At 37.6% G+C, this 14,662-nt stretch overlaps 1 protein-coding gene across 1 annotated transcript; it reads right to left on the bottom strand.

Moving 5' to 3' along the window:
* Window positions 1–3,799: 3,799 nt before the first annotated feature.
* On the bottom strand, window positions 3,800–11,292 carry LOC116162946 (acyl-CoA Delta(11) desaturase-like). The gene is made up of 5 exons (XM_031476723.1): window positions 11,138–11,292; window positions 10,885–11,087; window positions 6,179–6,515; window positions 4,464–4,649; window positions 3,800–4,402 (listed from the first exon to the last, which is right to left on the bottom strand). Exons 2-5 carry the CDS (start codon window positions 11,078–11,080, stop codon window positions 4,051–4,053), a joined length of 1,071 nt encoding a protein of 356 aa, XP_031332583.1. The 5' UTR covers window positions 11,081–11,087; window positions 11,138–11,292; the 3' UTR covers window positions 3,800–4,050.
* Window positions 11,293–14,662: the final 3,370 nt, after the last annotated feature.

The raw sequence follows: 14,662 nt of genomic DNA, 5'->3' as shown, positions 1-14,662 counted from the left end.
AATCATGGGTATAATAAGGATTCATTAAAGTTTAGCAATAATGTTCCAATAATGTATCATAATAGATAAGTTTATTAGTTTAAGTGATTGTTATAACAAAATGTACCTGATGTTACAATTAAAATTCAGTAATTATAAGAATTGTTAGAATTTATAAACTGCTAGATAGACTACAAGAAATAAATTACGGATAGTTTTTTTTTCAGTGAAAAAAAAGTGGACCAACCTTTTAATTGGGATCTAATGCATTTTGGTGTCAGTGCCAGATTATCGTCCTTTGGGCCAGCGCAATTTCCAAATTTCTAATTTTATCGAAGATTTGTCCATAGAAAACAAAATACCTTCCTTTTTACTGTCACCTGTATATTGAACAATTGAAAAACATACTTGACGTAGAAGTTTTATTTATCGAAAAAAAAATTGGAGGCATTACAAGAAGATTGCACAGAAGTATGAGATACCAGGACATTCATTCACATTCCACACCGAAGAAATCCAAGTTTCATGAAAGCCGTCTTTCCTATCCAATTATTTATGGCGAATTACTCCTCGACTATGGATTTCTTAAAAAATTCACATGAAATACTTAATTTGTCACTTCAAGAGTTCAAAAAGGATAATTATTCTTCACCTAATGGATTTTTTGTTTTCCTTTCCGAATTAAATAAGCTCGCTTCTCTATTCTCACATCTTGACGCAGAATATGTGCTGCCTATTATACGCTTGTCTCAACCTTTAAAAATTTAGAAGCAAAATATAAAGATAAGTGACACTTTTAGGACTGCGAACCTCTCATGCATTTATGTGCTAAAAATCGGCTACTCGAAAAATTTTTAAGAAACGGAAGAATCTAAAGCGTTTAGAACATCCGAAGAGACAAAAGAATTCAATAAATTTAAACAATCTAAAAGATCAAAAAAATTACATTACGTCAAAGGATTCGAAATATCGGAAAAAATCACAAAAAGGAAAAATCTGAACGAGCTTAAAATCTAAAGGATTTTATGAAATCAGAAGAGTCGGCAAAGGATAATTGAAACACACGTACATCAGCACACGATGAATTTAAATAGTCCGTAGAATTGAAAAACCAGATGAATAAAAAAAATGATTCGAAGAATTGTCAGGAATTTAAATAATATGAAAATGGGAAATCAAATTTTGTTGTTGCGGGTTATGTTGAATTTAAATAATAAATAAATAAAGGCTATTTTAGCGGGAATTTGAGTTAAATTTAAATCTTAACAAAACGGAAACGTTACAATGCTGCGAAGGATCGGAGGAAACGGAGAAATCAGGATTCGCAGAAACAGAATTCGAAAACATCAAGAATCTAAAGAAATATAGCAATGGTGAAACACTGATGAAAGGAGTTTATCTGCATAATCCGGACTTGAGGGATCCAAAGAATTGGAAAAGTTGAAGCATCTTAAATTAAAGTAGAAAAAATTCCGAAGAATAATGGATTTTGAAGAATCTGAAGAACGTGAAAAAAAACAAAAGGGTATCGAGGAAGTAAGCCTAAATTTAGTTCTAGTAGTAGTTCACTGTAGTTTTCTCTTTCTAGCAGAACGTAGAGCCGTCGATAAGATCGTAGGTATGTTTAGATACTACTATGAAAATCTCCAAAAAAACACGCACGTGCGAACAAAAATACTGGCAAGTTAAAAATATTTTGTAGGGTATGTTAAAATTACATTGTAACAAGTTTGAATGAGTAGGCTAAGCCGTTCTTTAACCGTAAGGATAGATAAAGTGATCACTTTAACAGCAAGGGTAGATAATGTGAAACAGATGAGTGTGCATTCTAATGACATCTGTCATTCTCATTTCAAATGCACGATATAAAATGACGTCCAGAACATCTATAGCAACGATCGCGACGGCAGAACCTTTTGACGTCTCTAAATTAAATTCAGAATTGTCAGAAGCTTTACAATGATTTATATGGCTTCTGCTATACAATAAAGTTTTGTTTTATACACGACGATAAAGGGAAACTAAACTTAAAAAGCGGAAGATTCATAACAGTCATGGTGATAAACCATACCTACATTTCTTATGCCAAATACAGAGAATCGGAAAAACTCAAACGGAGGGCAAGCGGCGACTGGCTACTAGTGAATGCTGAAACAAAATTAAAGCGCACAGCAATTTCCTTAAGCGGGAACAGTAAATAATCGGATTCGGTAGTGCCGTTTACGGGAAAGCAAAATGCAGGAAGGCGAAAATCAAAAATCATTACGTAACGGAGCTGAAATTCCAATGGTCCAATAGTCAACTTAGGGAAACTATTTATTTATTGTTCCACTGTTGTTCTGGGCCCTCAACAAGCTTTCGCTCAATTACAGAGTGACCCGCATAATGCTTTTTAGAGGTGCCCCTGCTGTTGTTCTATACTACCTCGATGTTTACCTTACGAACTAGGAAAACTACAAGAAAACCTAATTCACACAAAGAAATATCAATACATTATAAAGAATGTTAAAACAAAAAAAATGACAATAACAAAATGCAACTAGTATTTAATATGTACCGTCCAAAATACATTCATCTCAAATTTGTTGTATTAGCTATTTGTAAATGCATATAAGTCATCTTTTTCATTATATCATGTAATAGTATATCTAATATTATATCTATTGGTTAGGTCGAAACGAATATCTCGATCACGACGTGTCGGAAGAGCGTACTCATAAAGGGCAAGATGGAACGTATGGATAAGACGTACAAAACGTTCAGTGCAAATGTCTGCAGAACAGTGTCGGAGGAAGGTACACTCAAAAGGCGAATGGAACGTCTAGACAAGACATATCTACTTCCAATGTAAAAATTTGAATGTGGATATCTCGAAAATTGGCTGTTGGATTGTCGGCTTGATTCTTGTTGGATTATAGGGCGTATATTGTACATGTTTACCAGGCGACCGTTAAATTTTTATGTGTAAAGAGCTCATTAATCATCTACCAAGAAGGTCAACATCTATAAATATAGCACGCTGCTATCGTATTTATAACCCAATAGCTTACCTCTAGCTATTTTGTTAAAAAAAAGTGCTTTATCTGCACAAGAGTTGTGTACAATTTATACTTGTTAATATGAATATTCGTTTTCGTGGTGTCTCGAAAACTTGGCAGAAAGAAACAAAATAAAAATCAAAACGGTGTAACATTATTAGACCAACTGTGACAGAGATGGCAATTTCCTTAGACCAATTTCGAGCATTTTGCTGGCTATTCCGAATTAGGTTTTCCTGCAGTTTTCCTAGTTCGTAAGGTAAATACCGGAGTAGTATAAAACAATTTAAGACCTTCTGCAGGGGCATCTCTAAAAAGCATTATGCGGGTCACTTTGTAATTGGGCGCAAACCTGTTGAGCGCCCAGAAAAAGAGAGGAATAATGAATAGGTAAATAAATAAAAAAGTAAATATAATAAAAGATTTGGGGTTAGAAGCCTTCAAACTTCAAAGTACTGTTATAGTTGTCAATATGCATCTAAAATACATAAGTTGTATTCCGCTTAGTTTAGCCATAGAGGTCCTCTATGGTTTAGCTAAAAAATCCGGCGCTAGTGATGATATTTTCCTAAACAATTTTCTTAAGGAATTTTGATAGAATGAAAACAGTTTTAAAAAATTGTTAACCTTCTTCATAACTAAATGCAAAACCAACGAAATTGGAAATGAAACGATATAGCTGCATTAAGGCCCTCGGTCCTCTTATGGTATGTGCAGAAGAATCGTCAGGGACTGTGATGTTTTAGTTATTAGTAAGGAGGATTTAAAAAAAAACACTTTTGTTTGTTAGTGTAGTTAACCGTTTTGTAAATTCATGAGGTATCGTATTACCACAGATATACCGTGATCTGTGGTATTACATACGTAGGGAAATATGGAAATACTACTCCGTTGTTCTTAGCGCGAATTTTTCTCGAGTGCCGCATGAATTTACAGAAAGACCTTTTACTTTTGGTAATTTAGCGAACAAACATTATTTAACAGTTATAACTAAAATTAAAAACAAAGAAAAATAATAAATGATAAGATAGTGTTAAAACTCTATTAATTTATTGTACTTTTTTACTTCCTCAATGTCTTCGGTTTTCATTTCGGAATCTCCCCAGCCCCAAACAGCCTTACTATTGTGTTGATTCTCAAAATTAAATTTAGATCCATCGCCGCTCCGTATTGCTTTTCTTTCAATTAGTTCCTTCGCCACCGTTTTTAGATCGTAAGCCCATCCAATTTTCGCAAAAAAGTTGATAAACATTGTAGTTTGGTTGAGGCGAGAATTTCCGAACTCGGATGTTTTATAATCCCACGGAAATACGTGATGGTAATTATGCCATCCTTCTCCATTCGTGACCACTGATATAAGGGAATTTTCAACAGCACCTATTTTCCTTAAACATAATTAATTATAATTGTATCTCCTTCACTATTCACTATAAGTGTGGCACTTACTTGTCGTACGGTTTTGTACCAAACAGATGTGCAATGCTATTCACACAGTATATGGCGTTTAGGGAAACGCAGTGTCTGAACATCGCTGCTGTGTACCATGATATAGAAAGCGATTCGTTCCAGAAATACCAAGGTACAATAGTCGGTATTATGTAACATAGAAGGATGACCAAAAAGAAATAGTGCCTGTAAGGAAAACAGGTTGTGCATTAAACTTATTGAATTATTTCTGCGCACGGTTCAATAGGGGTTGCGAGTCACTCTTTAGTTTGAATGAGATCTGGTCACAACACCCAATAAACATAACCATAACAGGCATACTAAGCACTACACCCAAAGACGTCTGTCCTAACTGGACGTATTTAGGATATTTTTTCCAAATAAAATGCGGTAATCTAGTTAGTTGTTAATTGGATGGTGATAAAAATAGTAGGTACATAGGATGCCTGGGAAGGGCTATAGATCGCGAAATTTTAAACGTGCAAGGAATCGCTTGTTTTAAATAAAATAAAATATCTAAAACGTACCCCTCATTTGAAAAAATAGAAGATCTAGAAAATTGGATGTAGTCGAGTCAAATGGGTAAAATGGGTGTAACATTCGTCCTTGTGACGAAATGCCATCGGATTAAGCGGTGCGGTGCATCCAGCCGCAATGCCTTCAGTTAAAAAGGACTAATAATACATCGCTCTTCAACGAATGATCAATATTTGCATACCTATTATTTTCATACAACAAAAAATACTAGTAACTAATGGGTAGTAATAATTTTTTTTCACTACTAGCGTCTGATGACATGATTATTAACCTTTTTTCCACTTGTAAAGTAGGCATTTGTTCAAAGTGGTTAATAATGTGTACATTATTAACTAGTAGTCAATAATGAGAACTGTCACGCTGTCACTTTTAGAAAACACAACCCCAAATTTCGCTCAATAAACGTTTAGACAAGTTCTCTAAAATGAATAATTGCCACCATCCGTCATTTTCAGAGGAATTACATACCTAAAATTATCACATTTTGAAAAAATTCGAACGAAATTACTCTTTGAAAATATCTCAATGACAGAACAAAATACGGCCTGTTTGACTTTTACTTCCACGTACTTGATTCACATGTTAAATTAATAAACACAAAATTCTGTTCAACTGTTCACTTTCTTATCAATATAATATGTTAATTTAGAGGACTTCAAGTGCTAGTAGTGAAAAAAATAGTATATATACCACGCAAGCGCCTCGAGATGTAATCTTGGTGCTCAGGCAATAATACTGTACTTCTCTACCTTGATATATAATGTACTATTTAAACCTCTCGCCAGGAAAGATTGCCGGTCATAGAACACTTGATCCCGATCTACAATCCATGTTTTTCCAAACGTGTGAGCAACTTCCGGGGTAGTATCGTGTCAATGTTGAACAAAAAGACTTTTCGTTCAACATTGGCACGATCCTATTCCGGAAGTCGCTCGCATCTTAAGAAAAACATAGATTGTAAATCGACAGAAGGTGTGCTGTGACCGGCAATCTATCCTGGCGAGAGTTATAGTTGAGTGTGGTGGTCACCCTTAAAATTTTGTGTTGGTGTCATCGAAAAGTGGGTATTGTGGTCATGTTACGTGTGAAGCTTAAAACACTAAGTTAGGGTTTATATCAAATTGAGTGTTATGTTCTTTGGGCATTTTGATATAGACCAGTTAGAATTATCCACCTACTTTCTTTGGAATTGAACAACTGCGTCCGACTCTAAATCATCCACAAATATTGTCTTTCTTTTGTTTATAAAATCTTCATGTTTGACGACCAGCAGCCATCCAACGTGAGAAAAAAAGAAACCACGCTTCGCGTTGTGAGGATCGGCATCCGTATCTGAGAATTTATGATGTGCTCTATGATTTCTTGCCCAACTGTAAATGTGACCTTGGAATGCGATCGATTGACAGATCATTAAAATTATCCTTAATGGCAACTTTGCTTTATACGATCTATGCGACCACAATCGATGTGTTCCTGCTGTAACACCTTGAAGGGATATGGTTCCATATATGTAGGCTAAAACATGGTTGTACAAATTAGAGAACTTGCTCATGCCATGGCACTCGCATATGTTAAGCGTAGTAAATGTCGAATATTTCTCATGTCAAGTACCACGCTCTAAAAGACTATCAACAAAATCGGCATCAGTTTTACTTTCATTCGACGTGCCTACGTACAAAATCTGGGTCAAATATCTTAACAAACAAAAAACAGGATTGCACATGCGCAAAACAGCTTTTTGATTTGGCGTTAGTTTTACCTTTACTCGAGGTACCTACATATAAAATTTCATTTAAATATCTTAACAAATAAAAAAATGGATTGCGCAAATACAAAAGTTGGAATGCGCTAGGGCAATATTTTTTTGCATCTGCATAGTTGCTTGAGGTTTAACGAATATTTACTGACCATATGTCCTTTGTAACAAGAATTATAAAAGATATCTCTCTCGAGATACGCTCTTTTGGAGGTTCGGGAAGTTTTTGGGCTGTAAGTTTTTGACCCGTTAGTCTACGTAGCTGAAAAACAATAGCGACCTTTCTTATATCCTTAAGACCATGGATACCTATTTTCAAAGCAATTCGACGTTTCTAAACAAAGTTCTCGTGCACACGGACAGACGGACAAAAATATAAACGATCTCGAGGATCGTTAATGACCTATCTGACACTGGTACCAATAAAATCTCCATTATAGTTATCAAGGTATCAAGGGCGTTGTTAACTAACAACCCCCAAGTTAACGGTGTTGAACCCGAGGGCCTCCGGCTCGAGGGCAAATTTCCGTTCTCTATACAAAATAGTGATCGGTTGCACGAACGCGTGTAGGATATGGAAGCAGTGAACGTTTTTACATATCCTATCCGATTTCGTGATTTGCTGCCCGATAACAGCAATCCGTAATGAATTTTGCAATCACGCTATTTGCACGTGTCCTTCTACTGGATGGCTAGTGTTCACTAAATTAACTTGGTTTGTCTGTGAAGTGTATGAGGTCACGAAGGAGGTACTCATTTCGTTTGAAAATAAACAAAACCGTAAGGTGAAATATTTTCAAACCGATAATGGAACCGAATATACCAGCGGCGTTTTCGACAAATTTTTACCCGAATCGGGAATTTCTCGGCGTTTCCTTATAATCCTGAACAGAACGGGATCGCCGAATGGAAGAATAGGACGATACTCGATACTGCACGTTGCTTGTTAATCCAGTCGGGACTGCCCCCGCAATTTTAGGCGGAAGCCGTCAATACCGCGAATTATATTCGAAACAGATGCCCGTCAAAGAGTCTAGGAGGTAAAACTCCGTATGAAATGTGGACTAAAAGGAAGCCGGACGTCAGTTTTTTCGCCAATTCGGTTGCAAGGTATTGTGTTTAAACCGCGATCCAAGAAGAGGAAAATTCGAGTCACGCACGAAGGATAGAATTTTTTGGGTTACTCTGAAGAATGTAAAGGGTACCGCGTTTGGATCCCAGATGAGAGGAAGGTTGAGATTACGCGCGACGTCAAATTTTTCGAGGAAGCTGAGGTTGTCAGCGACGAGAACGTCGACGTTACTGCAAACGATCTCATCAGAGGGGAATCATCCGACGACGATTTACCTGCTCAATTCATAGAGGTGGAAATCGGGAAAGCCAGCGATCTTGAAGGCAATGTTGAAGAAGACGCAGCTGGAATCAGATCACGGGTTAGGAATCTCCCGGGAAGACCAAGTATTGTTAGAACTGGATCGAGGGGAAGACCTAAGAAGGAGTATAGGCAAGTACTTGCACCAATGGAAGTACTCGGAGCCGCTGAGTGTCCAGACGAACCTGAGGAGGCCAACATCTCCGAGAGTCCGATGAAGGAGGCACTTAATTCTCAGAAAGAGAAGAATGGTTCCAAGCAATGGCCGACGAGATGAAATCAATAATACTTGGGAGCTCGTAGAGCGTCCACCAAATCAGGAAGTAATCGGAAGCAGAATAGTTCTGCGGAATAAGTATTCTTCGGATGGAACACTGCTTAGGAGGACAGCGAGGTTAGTTGCGCAGGAATTTGGCCAACGACCGGGAACTCATTTCAAAGAGACTTTCGCTCCAGTGGCAAGGATAGGAACGGTAAGGATACTGATGTCCTTAGCTACGCAATTAAACATGGAGGTTAGGCAATTCGACATTACATGTGCTTACCTCAACGGTGAATTGCAGGAGGAAATCATGATGAACCCTTCGAGACATTTAGAAGAAATCTCGAAGATCATCATACGGGACGAGCGGGGCGAATTACATGTCAAGGCGAGAAAAATGCTGCAATTGCTGAAACGGGGCGACATGATCTGCAAACTTCGTAAGTCGTTATATGGATTGCGTCAAGCGGGAAGAAGCTGGCACGCTAAGCTTGACGAGGTATTGAAGAATTTTGGAGCCAATCCAACCAAGGCAGATCCGTGCCTGTACAGCATAGGCTCAGGAGAGGAGCTTACGCTAATCGCCGTTTATGTTGACGATATAATCGTTGCGTCGAAGAATAGCTGTATCATTAGAGGACTGGCTTCGCATCTATCCGAGAAGTTTGAGACGAAAGATCTGGGGCCAATCAAGTATTGCGTAGGAATCGAATTTTCGAGAGGCGCGGAAGGTTTTCACGCTAAGCAGACTGGATACATCAACGAACTTCTGAATCGATTTGGAATGATCGAGGCAAATACGGTTTGTACGCCATTGGATTTGGGTACCAAGCTGGACCCCGATCAGAAAATTCCGTTCCGAGAGCTATTAGGGGCGCTTACCTACCTTTCAACTTGTACCAGGCCGGACATATCTTATGCCGTCAGTTACCTAGGACAATTTAGCAACTGCTATGGGCAAAATCATTGGATCGCCGCTAAAAGGGTATTGAGATACCTGAAGGGAACGAGAGACCTAGGACTACAGTTCCGAAGGGAAACTTCTCCATTGGTTGGATACGTTGATGCTGACTGGGGAAATTGTCACATCGACAGGAAGTCATACTCAGGATATGTTTTTATGATGGGTCGAACCCCGATAGCATGGGAATCAAGAAAGCAGAGGACCGTGGCCCTATCCTCGACTGAGGCGGAGTACATGGGAATGTCAGTGGCTGCCAAGGCTGCATCCTACTTCAAATCGTTGTGTACGAAGGCAACATGGGAGCCATCAAGCTGTCGAAGAACCCGATGTTTCACGCTCGGACGAAACACATCGACATTAGCTACCATTTTATCAAAGAAGCGATGCAGAATGGAACGTTCAAGGTCGAACACCTCGCGTCGCGTGACATGGTGGCTGACATTTTTACGAAACCATTGCCAGGACCTCGCCACCGGGAGTGTACGGTGATGTTAAATCTCGTTTAAAGTTTCGAACTATGTTAGTGTAGTGAGTTCGCGACTGACACTTATCGAACTCAGTAGGGTGCGAGTAGCGTACGTCGGTAGTCTAAGTCTATCCCAGTTAGTATTATGTATGTAACGTATACTTAAGGTTTATTAAACGTATTACCCGTGGATCGTTATCTCGTTGATCACTTGATCCGATCCTCTAACAGCTTTGCTAGTATTTACTTTCGAATTAGTCATTTTTAATTTGCCATGTGTGAGGACACAAATGGTACAAGTGTGAGACGGAAAGAAAAATGTAGAACTGGGAACCAAATTTAGACCAGAATTTTGCGAGGAAGATGCAGTTAACTGGATCAAAGAGTATTCAAAAGTTACAAAAAAAAATCGATTGTCCCACGGAATTACAAAGATCCAAAAAATAAAATATTTCATACTTTTGATTAATTTTTTCTGTGTCCATAAAGTGTCCTTTAATTGATTACAATGTTTTTAAAATGCAAATGAGGATAGTGCAATGTTCACATTACACGTAATTGATCACGTTGACCGTGGGTGTTGTGTTCATAACACCCGTGGTGCCTTCAACGTTTTATGTCATACTTGATCATTACTATTCAATATTCACTCTTAATAACCGTAATGGGCAAATAATACACTCCACCATGACGACCCAATTATACATAGCAACGGGCGTTATTCTTGTAAATCCCACAAATATGAAATAATGAATATGTACGAACATGAAATACAGGATTTCGATTTCTTTGGTGCGATTGCTTCGTTTGCTTTCGCAGCTCTCGCTAGAACATTTGCGGGTAATAGGTAAATTACGAGCTTTGTCTGCCATTTCGCACACATTTTTGAAAATGTTTGACAAGTAAAATATCTATAGATACCTTTACCTATGGATAACTTAATTATGATGATTATCATTACCTTCTCTTTTAGTCATCTGCATATGACATAAAAATATAAAACATTACCGTACGGTTTACGCTTAACGTTTCGATACTATACTAAAAGATAAATTATCACTTACTCCAGAGGCACGTTTTCCATGAACAATAAAAAAGAAATAGATACAATCCATATAACCCACCAGCATATATGAATACCATAATGAATACGTGTGACCATACGAGTTTCCATTTGTAAGTTGATTTGGAAATGGGACCTTCTTTGCCCTCTGCCGTTACATCAGTCTCCAAGTGTGAGGTTACAATATTAGTGGACATATTTCTTCTGTAACAATTTACTTATATGTAAATAACAAAATGGTAAAGAAATGGTACAATTTAATCCTGTTCTATTTGAACGTCACGTAATGGCTAACTAGCACTAATTTACATGTAATTTTATCAAAGCAGTCAAATTCTTCAACTACACTAATCTAAATCATAGAGCAAGTTCTCTTATGCTATATCTACATCTATTAATGTTTAGTTTTTAATTGCATGGAATTTAATCTACAGTTGACCTTTTTAACCCCATTGATATGATTGATATCGCGAATTGATGCTTTACAATTTTTGACTTGCCAGGGGAAAAGGTTGGGTTTGGATCATTGAAGTTGTGTTCAAAAATACTATATGGGATGCGATAATCATCTCATAACATCCAGCGTGATTAACAAGTAATTTGTTTTTTTCATTTTGCTGGATATGAAGTACTCAGGGCCTCAGAGTTGTTTGTTCGCAGGTCTAGGGTTGACGGCCAGTTCAAGGAATTGAACCCTTATAGTATAAAGGTGTTTGTTTTATTGTATTTCTCTCAGGGTTTTACGATCCACACTTTCATTTAAACTTAAAAGATACTCGCCGTACTCCCCATTTTTAACTAACTGAGCGTCATTGTTTCTGAACACAAATAATATATAATAAGTATACATAAATTTGTTCTGTTTTGTTTTTGGTTATTTTGTAATTTAACATTAAGGTACATTAAGATTCAAGATATTATTACATTTGTGCACACTCTAATATTTGTAACTTCAGATTGTCCTGTAGTTGGAATGTTTGTTGTTCTGTTGGGCAATAAAGGAAATTTAATTTAATTTAATTTAATAAAGCCAACAAACTCATTTTTTTAAAATGAAGGTGGGATATATAAGATCATTACTTAAAGATGTCTACGAACTGTGTCAAAGTCTTTTTTTCAAGATTTCATTTCCTTTCCTCAAAATATTCACTCCTTACTTCCTTCCTAATACCGGATGGGGTCAAAAAAGACCCCCATCTTAACGTTCTCCTGAAATTATATTGGTAATGTTATTAGAATGCAATGCCGCTTTTTTACATTGTTTCTTGCAGTTATAGGTAAAGCAATCCCGAATTACCTATCTTTTTTACTTTTCAAGTTATTTGCAAAAATGGTCTATGGGGCTGTTAAGTTCAGTAACAAACTCTATTATTAGATTGCAGTAATCGCATATCTTGTTTCCCGCATCCCATGTGTGAAGGATGTTTGATACTTTTTAAAGGTAATGTATTTTTCTATGTGCCATTCCTTCTTCTAAGCTTTGAGTTTGAAGCAAGCAACGCGGTTACACGCTTATTAGGCCATGGTTACACGTACGAAATGCATAAAAAAAAATTGTACAATGTTGTTAAAATTAATAGTTCTATCGTAAAAATCGGCGTTTTCCATAACCACTAAACAGGAAGAATTATTGCCACAAATAGGCAATAATTCGGTTCGGGCTGAAATCGAATCGGTTATTTACCTACATGTCACCAACCTTCATCACCCTTATAAACATGGTCTTTCGATGTCGAATGCAATAGTTTGCCAGATATGGACGGAAGCAAGAAAAATTAAAACTGTGGCGTCTATCATGAATCAATTATATTATCAATGTATAAGAAAACAACAAGCCTTCCAAGTAAGTTACCGTCCATCTGCATCGCTTAAAAATATCTTTCGCTTGCGACCTGCCTTTTGTGTCCTATATGTTTACAGAGCTGTACCTATAATTTAAATTGTCGTATTTTGTCATCCATTTTGTTCCCCTTGTTTCAAGTTAAGAAATCTTTGGATTAAGTTATCAAATAGGTAACGTAAGCTAATCTTTTTAATTTGTTCGTTTCGATAGCACAAGGACGGATGGCCTCAATTGGTGTGCATCTTTATTCGTTATATTCGCTATACGTTGTTACGTTTCCCTTCTTTGTTTTTCGCTTTTAATACTGCCAATTTCGTTTCATAATCCGCTATGGATTCTCTCATTAGGGGACGTGTCCAATTAAAGCCTAGATTAATTATTATTATTGAGTTTATATTTAATGTCTAGAAGTTATATTTGTGTTACTGTTTAAGACATGATGTACTTTTTTTAAGACGAATGTGTGTAATTTATTAGAATTACTCTTACACAATAAACACTATTATTATTATTATTATTAGTATTATTTTATCGTTCAGACATTGTTCTCAGGGAAAACACTAGAGCGGCATAAACCGCCCATGTCACCGAACAGGAAGCAAGCCATGGGCAACCATAGAAGAGCACAGAAGAGGTTTGGGCAAAACCCACACAAACCCGAAGCAAAGAAGGAGCTAATTGAGAGGAATGAAAAGTACATAGGAAAACAGAAGGAGGAAACAAGGAGGAATCAAAAAATATGCACTAATGACAGCATGGGAGAAGCTTCTGAAGAAGGAACAAGAAGCACAGGTCCAGCTATTGGAGGAGAACGATTACTGGCCACTACCACCACCACCCACGCTGGAAGAAATGATGGAGATAATATTAGGAAGACTGAAAAAGGGGAAATGCCAGGGCAGGATATGGTCCAGGCCGAATTACTACAATACGCATCAGAATGGCCAATAAAAGATCTACACGAATGAATTCAGGAGATATAAACCATGCACTTGGTCCCCAAGGAATGGCAAGAGACAGTGCAGATCCGCATCCAAAAACTCAGGTCACCGCAAGAAACAGACAATTATACAAGAATCATGAAGCAATAGTCATTATTAGGATGGCTTAACGAATTATAAACGCGTGCCTAAGGGATTATACTAGTATACAATGGTTTGGGAAGAAGACCAAACATCTAATGAAAACAAGACGAATCAATCAAGGATGTCCCCTCTCACCAGCGAGATATACCTTGAGATGGTAGGCCTACGAATAAACAACGAGAACACCTACATGATCATAAGAGCCCCAGGAAGAAATACCCAATACAAGGAAGGAGGAAAGATCACAATAGCCGGGAGGGGGATGAATCACAAGATTAAATTTCTGGGTTACACACGGATTCCGGAACTTCATATGAGAGAAGGAAGAAAATACTGGACAGCTTGAAAATGACACGATCATAGCAGCGACAATCTTGTTAACACCTCAGTGCTAACAAAGAGTAACAGACAAACAATGAGGAGGATGGAACGGAGGGCACTAAGGATACTGATGGAAAACAGCAACCTCACAAGAAAGAAGATAAAGGAACTACTAGAAGGAAAGACGATCACCAGGAGACTGAAGATGAGGCAGAGATTTTGGGGACATAAACAGGAGGAACAAAGGCCATATCCTGTAGGTGGTCAAGAATCTACGTGTCTCGGAATGGGCAGTAAGCCGGGCCCATGGAACACCACTATAGACCAAATGGTGGCGGCCTCGAGGGTTCCCATAGAGGGACGGGAAGATTGGAGCAGAGACAAACACAAAATGAAGAAAGAAAGCAATACAAAGACAACAATAAGGAAGAAAGAATTAAGATCAATCGATGGAAGCATCGGTAACTAATGGAACGAAGAGGGAGAGGCTATAAGCAGGAAGCAGAGTTCCCTCCAATGCAGTTATATCG

The sequence above is a fragment of the Photinus pyralis genome, unplaced genomic scaffold, assembly GCF_008802855.1.
Source record: "Photinus pyralis isolate 1611_PpyrPB1 unplaced genomic scaffold, Ppyr1.3 Ppyr1.4_LG2, whole genome shotgun sequence".
Classification (NCBI taxonomy): domain Eukaryota; kingdom Metazoa; phylum Arthropoda; class Insecta; order Coleoptera; family Lampyridae; genus Photinus; species Photinus pyralis.
The sequence above is the reverse complement of the archived record's forward strand: the minus strand, read 5'-3'. Positions and strand labels throughout refer to the sequence as shown.